At 46.5% G+C, this 20,454-nt stretch overlaps 4 protein-coding genes across 4 annotated transcripts in view; 1 reads left to right on the forward strand and 3 right to left on the reverse strand.

Annotated features, from left to right (window-relative positions):
• The window catches only part of M421DRAFT_35832 (uncharacterized protein), a gene marked incomplete at both ends in the record, with an annotated part of 2,797 nt that extends 780 nt beyond the window's left edge, over positions 1 to 2,017 (reverse strand). Inside the window, one exon of the mRNA XM_033589644.1 lies at positions 1,896 to 2,017. Coding sequence (XP_033447235.1) covers positions 1,896 to 2,017 — 122 coding nt within the window. The remainder of the gene's footprint in view (positions 1 to 1,895) is intronic.
• Positions 2,018 to 12,952: 10,935 nt separating this feature from the next.
• On the reverse strand, positions 12,953 to 14,392 carry M421DRAFT_93562 (peptidase M28; the record flags this gene model as incomplete). Its single annotated transcript, XM_033598121.1, has 1 exon — positions 12,953 to 14,392. The coding sequence occupies one exon, from the start codon at positions 14,390 to 14,392 to the stop codon at positions 12,953 to 12,955; it is 1,440 nt and encodes a 479-aa protein (XP_033447236.1).
• Positions 14,393 to 14,778: 386 nt separating this feature from the next.
• Positions 14,779 to 17,035, reverse strand: M421DRAFT_6544 (uncharacterized protein; the record flags this gene model as incomplete). The annotated part of the gene is made up of 2 exons (XM_033596242.1): positions 14,779 to 16,279; positions 16,326 to 17,035. The coding sequence occupies 2 exons, from the start codon at positions 17,033 to 17,035 to the stop codon at positions 14,779 to 14,781; spliced, it is 2,211 nt and encodes a 736-aa protein (XP_033447237.1).
• A 266-nt stretch (positions 17,036 to 17,301) lies between these two features.
• Positions 17,302 to 19,358, forward strand: M421DRAFT_102087 (P-loop containing nucleoside triphosphate hydrolase protein; the record flags this gene model as incomplete). The annotated part of the gene is made up of 2 exons (XM_033586723.1): positions 17,302 to 18,002; positions 18,053 to 19,358. 2 exons carry the CDS (start codon positions 17,302 to 17,304, stop codon positions 19,356 to 19,358), a joined length of 2,007 nt encoding a protein of 668 aa, XP_033447238.1.
• Positions 19,359 to 20,454: the final 1,096 nt, after the last annotated feature.

The raw sequence follows: 20,454 nt of genomic DNA on the forward strand, positions 1-20,454 counted from the left end.
CTACTAGTACAACCTAGGGTTAGTTGTATACAAACTAGGTTAGTAATATACCCAAACCAAACCTATACCTAGCACGTGCTACCCTACCTATACCTATACCCAGTCACGTGCTACCCTACCCTACCTATGGTCCGTGCAACCCTACCCTACCTATACCTATGGTCCGTGCGACCCTACCCTACCTATACCTACGTCCGTGCGACCTATACCCTACCTATACCCTACCCTAGGTACATGGTACCCATCCGCCAGTCTACCCAACAGTTTGTTAGCCATATCTGCCACCTTGCACAGCTAGGGCGCGAATCCTTGCAAATTAAGGTTAAGAATATATTGTACAATTGTTTGCTCTTTAGTACGTGTGAGCTTATGTTATGTGTTACATCTATTATTAATATAGAGTCTACCTCTATACCTAGCACTTAAGGTTATACGCAGTATGTTAAATACCTAAGCAGTGCTTTAGAGGCTTTTAAATTTATATAATTAGAAAGTAGAAAGGGTAAGATTAATTCTACCCTCTTATTTAGATAATTATATATCTTGTTAGTAAGGCATTACGTGTTAATATTAATAGTTGTGGTCTTGGCAAGAAATGGCCTGGGTGCTGGGTTGGCCTGGGTGCTGGGTTGGCCTGGGTGCTGGGGGTTTACGTTAGGTCTTGTATAAAAGAATATAGAAAAACTACTCTATAGTGCTACAGTTCCTTGCTTATATATAAGGGTTTAGAGGCAGTTTAGTGCAACCTTGTGCTATGCAACAAGGACCATGATCATGAGTCGCTGGACTGTACCCTAGTGGTATCGGGTCATTGTTCGTAGCGCGTTGTTACAGTAGAGGTGGTGACTAGTTGCTGCTTTGCAGGTTTGTGACAAACTGTGCCTCTACATCGGGAAAAGTTTTTCCATTGTCGAAATTAGGAAATCGTGGTATTGTACTGTGGGCAATAGTAGGACTTGTAGGCCTACAACAGTTATTTAATGTGTATTTAATGTCTAGCTAATTTTAAGCTAACAGCTCTAATAGTCCTAATAGCTGTAATAGCCACAATAACTCCTAATCCTGCTATAATAGTAGCTCTGCTGATTGGCCCGCACACAGGCGACCGCGAACAGCGCTAATTCCCCCCCAGTTCAATCCTGTAGCAACCAGCACGACGCGACGGCAGAGACACCATCGCCACGATCATCAATAAATCATCATACCACCTAAGATCTCGTTAAGCACATACTCTGGCTCACAGTACGAGCATCTGATAACACCCTATAAGATCTTCTTTATACACACTGCTTTTAGTAATAGTAGAATTACCTTACTCTACAAACTAAACCTTAGTTATCTTAAGGTATATAGGTGTAAAGCCTTTGTAATATCTAATAACATATACTATAGAAAATTACGCCTCTAATACTTAGATCTAAAAGCATAGATTAGGTATCTTGTTAGATATAGATCCTCTAACGTACCTCACGGGCGAGTGGCCAGCCCGGGCGAGTGACCGGATTTTGCCAAGACCACACCAAACTTCAACTTCTCTTGCATATTATAGCAAGCTACTGCAAGTTACTGTAACTTACAGTATACAGCACTAATCTACAGTATCTTACGCATCTTTTATGCACGTTCGCGCGTTGTGCCCTGCCTTACTACACCTGCTACAGCGTTGTAAAGACTGAGTGCCTGGTTCAACACACCTCTTCTTGCTTGCCTTCTTCCTATCACCACGGGCTTTAAACTCCTTTAGGGTAGTTAAGCGCACTCCTTCACTAACAGTGAGAGTCCCCTCCCTCTAGATCCGCTTCCTCTTGTGTGATTTACGGCGTGTGGCGGCCTCATTGGCAGCTTGAAGCTCTGCGACCTGGTTAGGGTTGATACCCTGGATGATGCTGGTCTACTCTTGGTCGCCCTGCTGTACTGTATTTAGTCTTCTACGACGCTCTGAGCCTGTAACAACAGCTCCTGTTGATATAACACTTATCATGAACCTAGACTTGTTAAAATTGTAGGTGTCTTTGTCTACAGGAGGCTGGTGGCGCTTAGTGAGTAGAGAGTTAGCCATATCCTACACATCAGTAAGCCAGGGTGGGTATCCTCGCTCGTCCAGCTTTAGAACATACTGCACAATCACCTCCTTTTTAGTGCTTGTCAGCTTTATTAAGTTAACCTTACAATTGCGTTATAAGGGCGTTCTAGCATATTGTTATCTTAGCGTTCTTTCTAACACCTTGTAGATTGTTGCAGCACGTAGGATAGTAAGAGTCGCGTCTTGTTTAAGAGCCTGAAAGCAAGCTATATATCTAGTTCCTCTAAGACACTTTAAGCCTTTTTGCGTTGAGACATCACAGGTTGTATGAAGTTTGGTGTGGTCTTGGCAAAATCCGGTCACTCGCCCGGGCCGGCCACTCGCCCGTGAGGTACGTTAACATCTATTGCATCTAGATACTATTACTAGCTAGGGTAATTATCACACGTAATGTCACCTTTAACAAGCAAATAGTGTTTAATAGCAAGACTAAGGACCTATATAACAACCTGTCACACAATCGAGCACCTCAATTGAGGGTGTGGAGCTTGCCGGCCCGGATAAACCGGGACGAGCACCTCCAGGTCTAAACCAGAAGCTCGTTTCATCCGTTCTTCGTTGACGAGCTACCGGATAATCAGCCAACTGCTCGCTTATTTAGGATCATGTGATCCACACATATTTCCTATGTATATAAACCTTACTTTCGTGATAGGATAGATAGCCACTGATCAAATACTTTCGATCACCTGAGTATAGTCCCACAGGCTCCGTGACACAACCTTATACACACTACCCTTAAAGAAATTGCTACCCTTGTAAGGATACTAGAACTACTAAGTCTAACTACCTATCTAGAGGCTAAGTTATTCTATAAGGATAACACAGCTACTAACACTATGCAACTATCTAATCTATTACTAGATTTAGAACTACCTAGATATTACTAAGGAAGAAAGATTACAGAGATCTATCTATCTCTACCTCTAACTCTACTACTAGCAGCTTTTCTAGCTAAAGGTAGGCCTAGAAAGCTAATATACCCCACACACAGCTATTTAAGAACAATCCCTTAGTAAGCAGCCTTTATAGTAGGCACCTAAGCAGGAAATATTAGTATCTACTAAGATAAGATTATTAATAAGGCTTAGCTTAGAAGGCTAATAGTAAAAGGAACTGCCCTATATAAAAGCTAGCTACTACTACCTCCTTTGTTATACAAGGAGATAGAAAGTTACCTATTAAGTTATTAGTAGAAGAAAGCTAAGTAGGAGTATCTCTAAAGCTACTAACGTAAACCCCCAGCACCCAGGCCAACCCAGCACCCAGGCCATTTCTTGCCAAGACCACAACTATTAATATTAACACGTAATACCTTACTAACAAGATGTGCAATTATCTAAACAAGAGGGTAGAATTAATCTTACCCTTTCTACTTTCTAATTATATAAATTTAAAAGCCTCTAAAGTACTGCTTAGGTATTTAATATACTACATACAACCTTAAGTGCTAGGTATAGAGGCAGACTCTATATTAATAATAGATATAATACACAATATAAGCTTACGCACACTAAAGAGTAAATAATTATATAATATATTCTTAACCTTAATTTGCAAGGATTTGCGCCCTAGCTGTGTGAGGTGGCAGATATAGCAAACAAACTGTTGGGTGTACGCGGTGGGCAGCCTGTTGGCAAGCACTAGGCTGAGCGCTTTGTGACGCGTTCAGCTACGCTCAAGATAACCTTTAATCAAGCTAAAGATAGGCAGAGGATGCTGCAGGAGGATCTAGAGACAATTAGCGCGTGGTTTAAGCTAGTAGAGGACACAAAAGCTAAATACAGCGTACACAACTACAACATGCACAACTTTAATAAGACTAGCTTCTAGATAGGTGTTATTAGCTTAATAAAGGTTGTTATAGGCATAGAGAGATGTAATTAACCTTAGCTTATTTAGCTAGGTAATTGCGAGTAGGTAACAGTTATCTAGAGCATCTGCGCTGCTAGATCTTGTACCCTACCTTTTATTATCTACAAAGGACGCGTTCACATCTCTGCCTAGTACGAGGAGGCAGATATACCACGCAATTAGAAGCTCTCTGTCTCTAAGAGCGGCTGGACAAACAACGCGCTCAGCCTTGAGTGGCTGAAGCACTTCGACGCGCATACAAAGGCGAGCTAGGTGGGGGCGTACAGGCTGCTCATTTTGGACGGCCATAAGAGCTACCTTAACTAGGATTTTAAGGACTACTACCTTAAAAACATAATCCTTACCCTCTATATACTACCTTACTTATTACATATCCTCTAGCTACTTAATATAGTCTACTTCTTGCTATTAAAGCGTAAGTACTCTTAGCGCGTACAAGACTTAGCACGCAAGCATATCTTCTATATTAATAAAGAAGGCTTCCTCTCTGCCTTTAAGGACGTGTTTTTTAATATATTTATAGTAGAGAACTATTATAAGGCCTTTAAGGCAGCAGGGCTAGTCCCTCTTAATGCGTAGGTTGTGTTAGATTGCCTTAAAGTGCGCCTACATACCCTGCTAGAACCCCTCCTCCTAGAGACGCTGTGGCAGTTAAAGACTCTAAGCAATACCTACAAGTTTAGATCTTAGTTAAAGCTTGTACGCAAGTCTTTTACTTAGTTACCTATTACTGCGTAAGCAGGCTTCTCTTAGCTTGTTAGAGGCAGTGAGCTTATGCTGCATTAGAACGCGCTTTAAGCAGCCTAGATTACTAAGCTTAAAGAGCAATTAGTAGTAATAACTAAGCAGAAATCGCGCAAAAGGAAGCAGATCTAGCAAGGTAGTACTATAGAGCATGGTGAGGTAGCAGCTCAGGTGGCTGCAGAGGCCTCTGTAGCCGCTGAGCGGTCAAAGAAGGCTTGTGGTGGTAGTGATCAAGAATAAGCTTAACCAGCTCTACAGCGCTGTAGAAACTGTAGAGGGACTAGACACAACACGCAAACGTGCAAAAAAGATATAGAGGCATATTCTAAATTAGATACAAGCACAGCGTACACAGGCTCTATGTTAAATAGCGATGAAATTGAAGAGTTGTAACGTGAGTTGGTACTGCCAAGCTTTTTTGGCCCGGGTGCTGGGTTGGCCTGGGTGCTGGGGGTTTACGTTATAAGATAAATTTATAGTTAGAAGCACTACTTAAGTAGATTAGACAAAAAGGGCATTAGATCCTTAACTATATATAGGTATACATGTACAAGCTTGACTAGTAATGTCAGATAAGAGCGAGCGGCGAGAGGTCGGATCTGCGCAATCGAGCAGGGACCTGTCGTGCAGCCAATCAGCAGTTGCCAGGTCGATTAAGCGAGACCTGGCAACTCCTGATTGGCCCGCACACCGGCGGCCGCGAACAGCGCTAATTCCCCCCCACTTCAATCCTGTAGCAACCAGCACGACGCCACGGCAGAGACACCATCGCCACAATCATCAATAAATCATCATACCACCTAAGATCTCGTTAAGCACATACTCTGGCGCACAGTGCGAGAATCTGACAAGTAACACAGATTGCAGAAATGCAAGGCGCGCCTAGTAGTCTAACGAGACTAGCAGCGCGATGTATTGGCACAGGACACCTACGCTGCAACGCTTGCTAGCCAGTTATTTAGATTAATAATGGCGATTGATGCAGATTGTGACCTTACGCTTAAGCAGTACAACGTCACTAACGCTTTTGTGCATGCAATAATTAATTAAGAGGTCTACATAAGAATGCTGTACGGCCACAGGAAGCCAAATACAGCTCTGAAACTGAACAAGGCCCTGTATAGACTGCGCATCTCACCTCTGCTATGGCAGAAGGAATTCAACAACACCCTCCTTTAACTAGGCCTACAGGCAGTACCTTACAAGCCTTGCTGCATAATAAAGGACAGAGTATTTATCTTCTTCTATATTAATAATATTATTTTTAGATAACGTAGATTATCACTAAGCTAGCTATATCACTGAACTAGCTATTTTCTCTTAGCACAACTAACACAAGTTACTACAACTACAACTACTTACTATTAAATAGTGACCTAGCATACTGCGTGCTTGCATTAGATTTAGAAGATGTTTCTACACCCTCCTAGCACGTTTGTGTGTTGTGTCTAGTCTTGCTACAGTTCCTACAGCGCTAAACAGTTAACTAAGCTCCTAGTTAACCACCTCCACCCTAAGTCTTCTTAGATGGCTGAGCTGCTACACACGCCTTAGCAGCTACCTGCAATGCTGCTAGGCCATACTTAAGTGTGCCACTATGCTGAATCTGCTTTCTCTTACGCAATTTTCTCTTAGTTATTACTACTAATTACTCTTTAAGCTCTCGCACACAGGCCTTAATAAGGACATTTTTATGTAGTATCTCTTTAGCCCCTTTTATAAGCTTTAAGAACCCCTCTTGCGCTATACTTAGTAATTATTAGAAGGAGTTACTTATAAGCTTAGATTAAGACCTAAACTTGTGTGTATTACTTAGCATCTTAGATTGCTATAGTGTTTTAGGTAGAGGTACTACTAGTAGGGTATGTAGCTGCACTTTAAGGCAATCTAACACTACCTGCGTATTAGTAGGAATAAGCCCTAATACCTTAAAGGCCTTTTAGTAGTTAACCTTTATAAATATATTAAGGAACACATCCCTAAAGGCTAGTAGGAAGCCTTCCTTATTAATATAGAAGACATGTTAGCGTGCTAAGTCTTAAACATGTTAGGAGTACTTATACTTTAATAGTAAGAAATAGACTATATTAAGTAGCTAGAGGATATGCAATAAGTAAGGTAGTATATAGAGAGTAAGGATTTAGTTCTCTAGGTAATAGTCCTTAAACTCCTAGTTAAGATAGCTCTTATAGCTATCTAAGATAAGCAACCTATATACTCCTACCTAACACGTCTTTGTATATATGTTAAAGTGCTTTAACTACTTAAGGCTAAGTATATTATTTATCTAACTATTCTTAGAGACTAAGAGCTTCTAATTGTAGGGTATATCTGTCTCCTTATACTAGGCAGAGATGTGGACGCGTCCTTTGTAGATAATAAAAGGTGGGGTTGCATACCTAGCGGCGCAGATGCTCTAGATAACGGTAACCCACTCACGATCACCTGGCTGAACAAGCTCTAGCCAAGCACGTCTCTCTAAGCCTGTTATAACCTTTAAAGACAAAGCAACACCTATCTAGAACCTAGTTTTATTAAAGTTGTGTATATTATTATTACAAATACTATACTTAACTTAAGTATCCTCTACTAGCTTAAACTACGTGCTAATTATCTTAATATCTTCCTGTAGTATCCTCTGTCTATCCTTAGCTTAATTAAAGGCTATTTTAAGCTTATCTAAACGCGTCACAAGCCTGCTAGCCTATAGTTTACTAACAGGCTCTTTACTACGCACACTAAGTATCTTATTAGCTATATCTACCACCTTACATAGCTAGGGCGCAAATCCTTGCGAATTAAGGTTAAGTATATACTAGATAATTGTCTGCTCCTCTAGTATAGTAAGTTTCTAGCAATTAGCGCGTATGTCTAGTTAAAACATAATATTGCAAAGGCAATTAGAGACCTACTAATAAGGTATATTCAATACTCTAGCAGCGCTGTAGATACTGCGAAATTAGCTAGCGTAGAAGGCCTAGATAGCAAGGATGACTCTGCCTTCTCTAGTAGTATTCTGAAGTTGTTGTTGTTGAGGCATGTTGTGTTAGGGTAAAAGGTGGTTGTGCTAAGAGAAAGTGGCTGGTTTGGTGATATGGCCGGCTTGGTGATAATCTACGTTACCCTAAGAATAAAGAACACCTAGCTTACTTAATTATACAGGAGCTACAGACAAAATACACCCTTATAGGGGGAGAAGACTTAAAGTACATCAGGAAAAGTTTTTCGAAATCCGGCCCAGACTGGCTGTTGCTGACAGTCGTGGCATAGTTGTGCAACAGCTATTCAACAGCCCCAACAGCCCTAATTTGCGCCTAACAGCCCTAATTTTGCGCCAATATTGCTAATAGCTAAAACACTAAGTGCCTATATTTAATAAACTTAAAATAATGTTACAATATTGTTGCATAGCTACCCTTAGTTCTGCTAGCACTAGTATTAAATATTTAAAAATTGCAAAATTTTATGTATAGATAGAGCGAAATTATAGCTTTAAAATAAGTAAAAAATTATTATTATAGGCCTACTACAACACAGGTTATAGAGCGTTGAAGGTTTGTTTGTTAAAGGTTTGTGTTTTGAAGTTGCGACAGCACACCATGGCAGCTGCAGCTGCGCCAGCACACAATGTATCAGCTGCAGCTGCAACAGCACACAACGTAGCAGCTGCAACAGCACACAACAAAGCACCTGCTAACAAGCACACACTGCAGAATAGGCAGACCTAGGCGTAGAATTCTTAGTTTACCTACTATTCTTTAATAATATTCTTGTATTTTCTAATATTTAGGCTACTAGAGCCCTAGCAAAGAATCTTAACTTAGTGTCTTAGCAAGGAATATTAAGCTTAAAACCTTCTACAATTAATAACTATTCTATTAATAGGCCTATAATATTATTTAATAGCTTATTTTAAAGAGGAGACTTAGTAGTATATTAATATAATAAAAGTATAGTTTATTAAGCAGAGCTACTATTATAGCAGGATTAGGAGTTATTGTAGCTATTACAGCTATTAGGACTGTTAGAGCTGTTAGCTTAAAATTAGCTAGACATTGAATACACATTAAATAACTATTATAGGCCTACAAGTCCTACTATTGCCCACAGTATAATGCCACGATTTCCTAATTTCGACAACAGAAAAACTTTTCCCAATGTAGTTCCTAGGAGTGGAAATCACTTAGGATAGGAGAAACTATATACTCCTCTTACAGGCTGCCTATATTAAGAAGATTAATTAATTAAGTAATAAGAAAGACACTTAATATAATACTCTAATGTCCTCTATTAAGCTAGAACTATAAACAGGTCTAGATACACTATTAGAAATTAACAAGTACTAGCGCAAGGTTAGCTTATTACTATTTGCAGCAGTCATAACGCGTCTAGATATAGCGTTTGCAACCTCTAGGCTAGCACGCTATATGCTGAATTTAGGACCAGCGCATTACGCTGCAGCTGATTAAGTGCTGCTCTACCTCATAAGCACGCAGAACCTAGCCCTACGCCAAGGCAGAGGCCTCCACCTCAAGGTTGCGAGCGATGCATTGTTTGCTAACAACACCTCTTACTGCAAGAGCTTACAAGGCTACACTATTCAACTATTTAGAGGCCTAATTGCATAGAAAGTAAGCAAACAAGACACTGTTACTACCTCTACAAGTAAGGCAGAGCTTCTAGCTCTATTATAGGTAGCAAAGGAAGCTATCCTTATCTTAAGGCTAATTAGGGAGCTCTAAGTAGATCTACTATAAAAGACTATTATAATACACTATAATAATACTTAGATAATTAGCCTAGTAACTAAGGAGACATTAAAGCTTTTATAAAGCTCTAACACGTAGGTATCTATAACTACTAGCTATAGTAAGAGGTCTAATAAGGAACAATCTTAGTTAAGTACATCCCCTCTACTAGCATGCCTGCTAATGGCCTCACTAAGGCATGTCCTAAGAACAAATAGGGTGCCTTTCTTAATTACCTTAACCTTATAACGTGGTTTATCACCGAGCCGCCAGGTATCACCGAACCGCCACCCCTCGCCAATTTTGCGACTGTTACGATAATTATTACAATGCCATCACAACGCAACACGCAATTACCCTATAACAAAGGTACACTATACCTTGCTATCTAAGCTATAAAAGCTACTATGCCTAATAGTATAAATTACGCGTCTAAGGCCTTTAGTGTTCCCTAATTAATATTAAGAGACTAACGCGCAGGAGGGCTTGCATAACGCAATTACAAGGCCAATTTAAAGAAGCTAATAAAGGTAGAAGAGGAGGTAATAGTTAACTATATACTTAAGCTAGACAGGCAAGGAATAGGCGCAACAAAGACTATAGTGCAAGATATAGCTAATAATCTGCTTACTGCACGTGGTGAAGGACCTATTAGTAAGCTCTAGGTAAACAGGTTTAACATGCGTACCTAACAAATTAAGCTTTAACATAGCTAACTATATAATTATTAATAAGCCCTAAATAAAGATACACGCGTTATAACACCCTAGTTTAAGCTAGTTAGGAATACAAAGGAGAAGTACAGAATCCTAGATAGAGATACCTACAACTTTAATAAGACTAGGTTTATAATAGGTATAATTAGGTCTAAGATAGTGTTTACAGGCTTAGAGAAGTAATCTAACCCTAAGAATATCTAGCCTAGTAATTAGGAGTAGGTTACAATCATTATTAGTGTCTGTGCTGCTGGCTAGGCTATCCTACCCTTTATTATCTTCTAAGGCAAGGTCCTAATTACAACCTAGTACCCTAATCTGCCTTGTAATTAGGTAATTGCAACTAGCAAGAATAGCTAGATAATAAACAAGCTTAGTCTAGAGTAGTTAAAGCACTTTAACGCGTCTATAAAAGAGCGTACTATTAGTGCCTACTATCTACTTATTATTAATAGCTATAAGAGCTACAACTCTACAGAGTTTAAGGAATACTATGCAGAACACAAGATTATTACCTTGTGTATGCCCCTATACTTATTGCACCTATTGCAGCTGCTTAACATAGCCTATTTTAGCCCCTTAAAGAGGGCGTACTTAATTAAGGTTAACACCTAGTTATAATACTTAAAGACATAAATTAAGAAAGAGTTCTTCCTTACTAGCTTCTAGACAGCCTATTATAAGGCTATTATAAAAGATAATATCTACAGAGGCTTTAGAGGTGCAGGACTAGTTCCTTTTAACCTAGAGCGAGTGCTATTAAAGCTTGATGTAGTCCTTCGCACGCTAACACTACCACCACTAGAGACTACCCTATAGGAATCTAAAACACTAACTAGCGCAAAGGAGGTTAAGTCACAAACATTGTATATCTATAAGCGCATGCGATTGCACAGAGATTCGCCCCTGTCTCCTATTATAAAATTACTTAACTTGCTTACTAGAGGGGTTGCGTGGATAGACTATGCCAACGTGTTACAGAGAAGGGAAATAGATAGTATAAAGAAGGCTATTAAGGCTCTAACAGCACAGCGTGGTTGCAAAAGAAAGTATATCTAGATAGAGGAGGCTCTTATAGTTAGTGAGGTACAGGATATAATAGCTAAGAAGGACAGTAGTGGTAGTAAGGCATCTAAACAGTCTAGGAAGAAGGTGCGCAAAGAGAGGCACTGCAGACGTTGCAGCAAGACTAGCCACAATTTGCGCACCTGCACTGCAGAAATATTAGATACAGATAATAGCGCTACTTCTAAAGAGTAATTGTAGCAATTATAAGTATTAGTGCAGTGTTGTGGTTAAGCGTAATAGTTGTGTAATAGTTAGTAACTCTAAAAAAGTTGGTGAGGGGTGGCGGTTTGGTGATACCTGGCGGCTTGGTGATAAACCACGTTAGAGCAAATAGACAGGCTAAATTATTAAGAACTATTACTAAACAGGCTCTAAGAGGCGCTAGGGTAGTTACCCTGCAAGACGCTGTAATTAGCGCTAGTACACAATCTAGCTTAGATCGCGATCTAAGCTAAGGGGGTGTATTAGACATAAGCAAGGCTGGCTGTAACACTGGCTTGGCTAGAATAGAACTGCATGGAATGGACCGCGCAGCTAGTCGCACAAGAGTGGGGGATAAAAGCCACCTGTTCATAGATTAGACCAGAGGACCATCACAACAATCATCAAGAATCCTTTGAATCTGACAGCTAGCAACGTATTGGGAGGTTGCAACGTTGTTAGAGTTGTGTTTCTACAAGTGCAACTCACTGTCTAATCTTGCAGAACGTGCACTATCAACATTAACTAACAACAGCTACTGTGTTAACATAGTATAGCAAAGCCTAAATGCCCTAGCTTAACAAGTCTAGGAGCAACTTCTGGTAATACAAAGCAGCGCTAAAGCTGTACGCCTAAGTCAACACCTGCAACAACTTGCTTGACAGAAAGTGGACTGAGCCAACCGTACTACTAGCCACTGAACTTACAGAGCCTACTACCTACAGCACAGCAGCGATCCCAGATCAAGAGACCCTTGATATCGCTGTCCTGCGCGTCCGCCGTGACAACGAATACGAGCGAGCACGACACGCACGGGAAACAGCTGCGCTGTCCAAATAGAAGCGCGCCAACGGCGCTCTGCGCCTTGCCATCCTACACTCTGTGCCCCATAACATCCACAAGAGCATCTTCTACATGAAGACACCCCAGCAATTCACTTCAATCTCTGTCTGCTTCAAGGAGAGCAGTGTTGCAGAAGAGTGCACGCTCTAGGGCTCGTTCTTCAGCCTGCGCGCTTATCACTGCGCTAGCACTACTGTTTTCACAGATTAGTTTAAGGCTGGCCTTACTGAGGTTGACGTAATAGACTGCACTATTTCTAGCAAGTGTAAGGCTTACTAGTTTATTCTAGTAATCAAGGAAGCCTGCCCTAAGTACATGCGCGCCTATTAAGGTGACCTCCACAGAGGCATTGCCCCCAGCGTTGATACCATAAGCAACAAGCTCAACAACAAGGCTTGCTGTGACAACCCTGTCAAGACTGCTTTTGCAGTAGTAAAGCAGAAGACTGGTAGTTAGGGTTCTGAGGTTAGATTAGAAGAACGCGTGAGGTCAGGTAGTACGTGAGCTTACCGGGACTAGACGTTCACTGCGTATACCTAGTGTTTAGATCATGGTGGGTCGACCGCGGACCACAAATGAGCACTCACTAGAGCTTTCGAGATCTTCGCTGTTTGCAAGGCATAAAACGTGTTCAAGTCTATATGCTGTCTGCTCACTCCGGCACGTGGTCTCCACTAGCCGGGGAACGGGTATGTAGCCGGGCTCTTGTACCCGTTTGCCCCCACAGCCCTGACGCCAAAGATAACATTGTCTTTACTGAGCGGCAAAACCACGCTTCCTACTTTCCCGACGTCGAGCATGTGTGTCCACAACGGGTTGATGATGGGCCTCCATACGACCTCGTAGCTGGCGACGTTGGGGTCATCAGAGACGATCCACTTCAGCCTCGTGTCGTTGTCAAGAACAGTCGTGTCGACGGTGACGTTCCTCGGCCACCCGGGTGCCTCGCTCATGGACCAGAGCGTAGCCAGATTGACCTTGCCCACTCGCGCGGTGAAGTCGAAGTCGACGAACTCGATGAGGTCACCGAAAACGGTCCCGTTCTCGGTCCGCACATCCTGGTGCTGGTGCGCAAAGTTCTCATTCGGCTCCGTATACCTGATTGCTGGGTATCCGTTGGCTAGGAACGGACTGTGGTCGCCGCCGCGAAGGAAGCGGTCGAGGCGGTAGATGATAGCAACGTGCATTCCCGTCGCCGAGTTGGCAGCGACCTCGGCGGAGAATCGTGCCAACTCTCTCGCAGGGCTGTCGTTCTCGCCGCCAATTTGCAGACGGCGCGCAGCAATCGTCGCGTTCTCGGACGCGGGCGGGCCCTGGGCGAAGGCGCGGATGGTGAAGGGGTCTTTCTGCCCGCGGTCGCCGGTGGAGGAGCCGACGATGTCGCAGTTCAGCATGCCTTCGACGTTTACGGAGGCGTTGCGGAGTGTTTGCGCAAAGAAAGTGCTGCCGTAGAGATTTTGCTCTTCGCCAGCAACGGCGCCCAGGATGATGGTTGAACGTGGCTGGCGTGTGGACAGGATGCGGGCCAGTTCCATGGCGATGGCGACACCACTGGCGTCGTCGTTGGCGCCTGGCGAGTCGGCTTCGTAGTTCAACACGTCAGTAACGCGGCTGTCATAGTGGCCCGTCATGATGTAGACCTTGTCTGGAGTCGTGCTGCCTTCGATGGTGGCGAGGACATTGCTGATCTTGACAGGGAAGGGGATGCGTGAGGCAACGCCTTGGGTGTAGGAGGGCACGGTGACGGTCATGCGGCCGGAGCTCGCGCTGGCGTACTTGCGCATCTCGGATTCAATCCAGTCCCGCGCTGCGCCGATGCCGCGTGTAGTGCTGTTCTGGGTGCTGAGTGTGTGGCGTGTGCCGAATGAAACCAGCTTGGTGATGGTGGCCTCGATGTTCTTGGGATCGAGCTCATCCAGCATTGACTTGAGCTCATCGGTAGGCTTCTGCGGTATCAACTCGGTACCGACGTTTGATGGCGGCCATGCGGCACTTGCACAGTTTGTGTAGCTCATATCATTTACTGCCACTGGCGGTGGCAGGTCACGCTCGTGCACATCATGGGCGCACGCCGTGGCGATGATGGTGCTTAGCAAAGCCGCAAGGAGATGCATGGTGTGATTGATATTGACTGGCTTGAGGAACGGAGAGGTGACTTCGCAGGGCTTAATACATACCGATGTTAGTGGCACGTCAAGACGGGAAGTCCTAGTCTCGGCAATGCGTCACCGACGAAGTGTGTACTGAACTTCCTCTATCAGTTAGACTGCCCAAGGATGTTTTGATCGCCCCTCAGTTCTACCTGAACGTTCGTTCGCTAAAAAAGCTCCGCGGCTCGGCACCTATAGTTTACTGGGTCGTATCGTGGGTTGATAGTGCGGACAAGGTAGGCCATTGCCAGAATAGGAAGGTAGATAGCGGCGCGACGTCAACATCGACGTTAGTGAACGTCGCAAAGGCAACCGAACTTCGAGTGAGAATATCAACATGCTGCGCCTCACTACCTCTCCCACTCCATAGCGTCTCGTGAGCTGGTGCTCTGCGCCAGACCGCTGTCCTCGGTTGACTGAGTAGGAACATTTGCATCAGCTTCCTCGTCAGATTCGGACTCATCAGATCTCGAAGCGTTTTCGTGAAGGCTGTAGACATCACTCTGCATAGCTGCATAGCTGTGAGGGTTCTGTGCTTGCAGTTCGACTGCAGCGCGCCGCTTTCTTCTAAACTGCTGGGAGTTTGCAGACGCATCTGATAACACATCCGCGTCAACATCAAGAAGGTAAGCAGCTGGCGTCGTGGGCAGCTTCTGGTAAGCATCGAATCTTGACGCTGGTACCGGAGTCTCATGCTCTTCCCATGTTGCGTGATAATCCGTCCAATTGCGCCAGTCATCGACTTTGTTGAAGAGCTTCTGTTGATCGTCTTCACATCTGTCGACGATGGGCGACCTCTGCATTTCGATGATCAACTCCAAGCGGTTACAGAGCGCTTCTTCTTCCCGTCGACTGGCCTCTTGATCGAACTGTTCCAGGGTTTGTTCCTCAGGCACACCGTCTTGGACTATATCCTCAGGCTCAGCACTTGATGGCCGCTCTGTGCCTTGTTCTTCGTGATGTGAGTCCTCTTCCTCTTCATCGTCAGACACTACAGAAGCAGACTCTGCAGTGTTCTCAAGCGCAGTATTCGAGTCTGTTTTTGAGAGAGACAGATACTCCATTGGCAGAGGCGTTCCGGCACGAGCTGCCCTGCGTTCGAAGGCGGCTTCACCATGAGAGCCAGGATCTGCAGCATGCTGGTCGAGGACTTGATCAGCGGTCGGTGGACCAGATACTGCATCATAAAGTCCCAAGATTTGCTCTGCCTGGTCCCATGATACCTCACGATGCTCGATTTTAAATCGCGTGGTCCGCTGCTCGTCGAAAACTCGCACGTTGCAGCGTCTCGCGACTCTTGTCCACCGTGAACGTCCGTTCCTCTTCAGGCCAAGAATGTCGATTGCAGAAAGCACATCCCTTGTCTTTACAAACGGCATGACCCCTTTCTTAGTGCGACGGCGCTGAGAACGAAGGCGCGATGTCGCCTGCGCCATGGCTGTTTGCATTAGGCGTTTGGTCACGGAGACGGCAAGCGTGTAAAAGTCATTGAATGCTGTGCGCATCATCGAGGGTTGTGGCACCTGTTCAGAAGCATATGCTGTCCAGTGAGGCCAGGGCGAGGGAATGTCAGGCGAGCGGTTCATGAAAAGGTCTCTGGACAGCGAGAGCATGTTCTCGGCATGGAGCAGGCTGGCTTGTGGAATCTCCTGTAGTATTTGCGGTTGTAAAGCAATGACTGGCGGTGCCTGTTCCTCGACCTTGGGCGACTGCGGCATAAGGTCGACTGAGCGATGGTTTAGCTTGGACGGCTTGTATTCGCAGACGACTTTCTTCTTCATTCGAGCACAGCTAGTGCAGGGAGTCTTTCGGTCGCAGCGGATTTTATGGTGCTTGCAGCGCTCGCAGGAGCTGCGGATGATTAGTACGAGGCTACACTGAGGCTACTTGGACGTACCCAGCGATGCCCGGGCCTGTGCGGGGAGGGCCAGGCTCAGCGGGTGTAGTTGGGCGAGTCGACGCAGCTCTAGAGGGGCCATTGATGGCTGTCTCGATGTCGTCGGCAATGGCAGGAGTGACCAGCCAGTAGTCGCCGTAGCGCTTCTGCTCCTCGGCCACGTCCCACTGTTCTTGATACCAGGCCAGGGCTCCGGCCATGACCTCGAGCTCCTCATTGCACTCGTGGCCGACTTCCATGGCGGCAGGCACATGGCGCAATGTCAGGGCCAAGTCTCCCTCGTTGGCAGCCGCATCGTTCAACAGGAGCAGCAGCTCGCGCGTCTCTGGGATGCTCTTGGTGCCAACAGCCTGCGCTATGCCTGCCACCTCGTCTTTGCCAAGTCGTGCGAGAGCTGCAAACAGAGTCGCCTGCTCCTGACCAGTCCATGTCGAGGCGCCGTACTGTGCCGTATAATGCTGCACGCCGTCCTCTGGCCCAAAGCGAGCAGCCGCTTGGGTGACGTCTTCATTGAACAGAACGCGGTAGGCATCGCTGTACTTGCCCTCGAGATAGTACTTGCGCACACGGAAAGGGTCGGCCGACTCGATCCTGCGGCGTTTGCGCGGGGTGTCCGGTGTGTGTGACTGTCGGCGGGAGGATGCGCGCGACCGTTGCGGCGTGTCGTCGTCGCTGGACAGCTCGCAGGCTGACTCGTCGCCGGAGCTCATCGCGGTGGCCGGGCGGTCGGGTCTCTACGTGGTCGCCGGGCAGTCGGCAGGAGCACTTCGGTGCGGGGCGGTGTTTGCGGGGCGCAGGCGGTCATGGCGAATGCTGGAGAGTCGCAATCGTTGGAGTCGCGATGCACTTTTTGGTGGGGCCGCTGGACCCTTGCAATCGCAGCCGCGGCGCCTCGCGCGCGTCATCGTCATCTACGGGCTGCCGTGTATCGCAGGTGACTTCGCGCCATGTTCGCTCCTCTCTCAGCAACACCTTCATGTTTCGCGTTCTTCGTCATGCGCTGAGACAATACAGGCAGCCATGCCTTGTCTCGTATCGCGCACCCGCCAGACATGCGTCGAGAGCTCGCAGACTGCCTCCAGTCGCGCCTCCACCGCCGCCACCGACCGTCGCTGCGCCGCCCAAGGTCCAGCTTCGCGAGTACCAAGAAGAGTGCATCCAGGCCGTCCTCTCCTACCTACAGGCAGGTCACAGGCGCCTCGGAGTGTCTTTGGCCACCGGCTCGGGCAAGACGGTCATCTTCACCCATTTGATCGACCGCATACCCGCCGCTGGCGATGCCACCCAGACGCTCATCCTCGCCCATCGACGTGAACTCGTCGAGCAAGCTGCCCGCCACTGCGCTCTCACCTATCCCGACAAGCATGTCGATATCGAAATGGGCAACAACAGCGCTTCAGGGGCAGCAGACATCACCATAGCCTCTGTTCAGAGCATTACATCCGGCGACAGGCTGCACAAGTTTGACCCCTCACGCTTCAAGCTTGTTCTCGTCGACGAGGCACATCACATCGTCAGTCCGACCTACCTCGAGGTGCTGGAGCACTTTGGTCTGCGACATGCGTCCGATTGGAGCAATGCCCATGATGTACCTGCCCTGGTCGGTGTGTCTGCTACTTTTTCCCGTTTCGATGGCAGGAAGTTGGGAGCGGTCGTTGACCACATCGTCTACCACCGGTACGTGCATTCTAGACCAAATTTGACCAGGTGAATACTGACATACACAGTGACTATGTTGACATGATTGAAGAGAACTGGCTATCCGACGTCGTCTTCACCACGGTCGAGATGAAAGCTGACCTGACCAAAGTCGGTTCTGGTGCCAACGGCGACTTCCAGACTGCTGCTCTATCCAAGGTGATCAACACAACTGAGACGAATGAGCTTGTCGTAAAAGCTTGGTCCACCAAGGCAAAGGGCCGCAAATCGACGCTCATATTCTGCGTCGATCTAAGCCATGTCACTAATTTGACGACTAAGTTCCGGGAATATGGCATCGACGCACAGTTCGTGACTGGCGACACGCCGCCAAAGATCCGCAGCGCCAGGGTAGACTCGTTCCGAAACGGCGACTTTCCTGTCTTGCTCAACTGCGGTGTATTCACTGAGGGTACTGACATTCCAAATATCGACTGCGTGCTCCTTGCGCGTCCGACCAAGTCACGCAATCTGCTCGTGCAGATGATTGGACGAGGTATGCGTCTGCACAAGGGGAAACAGAACTGTCACATCATCGACCTGGTTGCTGCGCTAAGCACTGGCGTAGTTTCTACGCCTACCCTGTTTGGACTTGACCCTGGCGAGATTGTCGAGAAAGCGGACACAAAGGCTATGAACGAGATGAAGGAGAGGAAGGAAACTGAAAAACTGCGTCAGGAGGAAGCCGCTGCTCTGAAGCACCGGACTCTCTCTCAGAAACTACCTGGCGCAATTACCTTCACAGACTATGACTCTGTCTACGATCTCATCGCTGGTACGTCGGGCGATCAGTACATTCGCAAAATAAGTCAATACGCCTGGGTTGGTGCTGGCGAAGGAAAGTTCATCCTCACCACCAACAGCGGCAACTACATTCTCATTGAGCCTTCTGACACAGCTGAAGGCTGCTTCCGAGCCAAGTTTTACCGCAAGCTGCCTCGAATTGAGACCATCAAAAGCCCTTATGCAGTTCCGCGGACCATCGCGGAGGGCGAGTCTTTCGAGCATGTCGTGCATGCTGCAGACACCTTTGCCAAAGACGTATTCGAGCACATTTGGATCGCATGGAAAATGCCATGGCGTAAGAGCCCGGCCTCACAAGCCCAGGTTGATTTCGTGAACAAGGGACGACCCAAGGAGGATCAGCTGAAACCGTCAGACCTGACCAAAGGCAAGGCAGGCGATATGATCACCAGACTCAAGCATGGCGTGAAAGGCCGCTATGCCAGGGCTTCGTCCAAAATGCGAGGCGAGATGCGGACTAAGCAACGTGCTCAAACCTTGCACGAGAAACTCTCTGGTCAGGTCCAGGTAGGACCGTTGTCAAACATATGAGGCGTTGCCGAACCAGCTCCGCTGCGCGCGGCATCGCAGGTGCGATTGCCTATATCCAGGACGTGTTGTGAGAATGTCAGCTCCTTGCGCGCAGCGTGCGGCTTGGGCTCCTGACAACCTGCTGAGCGTGTCCGGAAAGGACGAGGTCAAAAAAGTTCAACGTCATCCTTGCGTTGTTGATTATGACACTCCGATCTACGACGATCCGGTGTGGTGAGGCTACCAGTCGGCGCTTGTTTCTTGTTGGTGGTGCCCGCAGACACCCGCGGAGAAACATCAAAACCGTGCGCAGCCTTGTCTTGAGCAGACCATACCAATTGCTTCTCCGTAGCATCACGCAGTTTCAAAGCTCCCCAGCTGTCATAACAAGCGCGACAAATCATCAACTACAAAGACAAGACGGAAGTTGCGTAATCGTTTCGCACTAGAAGCGCTTAGCACACCGTCAAGTGTAAGGTCCTGGGAGCCGTGAGGGAGCTTCGAAAGCCGGCCTGCTTCGCGCGATACTTGGTGGATGGAAATTTGCAATCCAAGTATCTCCGCTGAGCATCTGGAGAATTTCATTCGAAATCCCACCCCCACATGGTGTGAAGTTGAGGCGCCAGGAACGCTGTTTAGCCGCATTCGCAAGACCGGGGGCGCTCGCCACACACCCGGGCACTAAGCCTGGAACGGTCCCAAAGATAAGGATACATGTCCATTGCGCTTCTCCAGGCCTTTGCTATCTATACAATGACGGCATGCGGGATTTGACAATTCGATTTGTTCCCACGGACTGTGCGTCTCCGCGATTTCGAAATCATTTGTGGCTTCTCCGCGATCTCGGGTGCCACAGGAAAGGTTTGGAAAATTACGAACACCGGTGTGTCTACGGTAGGACGGTCTGACTAGGTTATGCACTGCTATCTCCATAGAATTCGTTCCAGTGCCATCGGTTACATTTGCCTCTATCCTATTCGACATAGATTCTCTATTCTTGCCCTTGTCTCTTCCCCAGTGTCGGTGCAAGGTCTCACAAGCAGCTATCTACAGACGTTGTTCTTGTGTACCACACACCCATTGCGTGCTTCCTGCTTGATTTTCCGCCCTATACCAA

The sequence above is a fragment of the Didymella exigua genome (assembly GCF_010094145.1).
Source record: "Didymella exigua CBS 183.55 unplaced genomic scaffold M421scaffold_19, whole genome shotgun sequence".
NCBI classification, from domain to species: domain Eukaryota; kingdom Fungi; phylum Ascomycota; class Dothideomycetes; order Pleosporales; family Didymellaceae; genus Didymella; species Didymella exigua.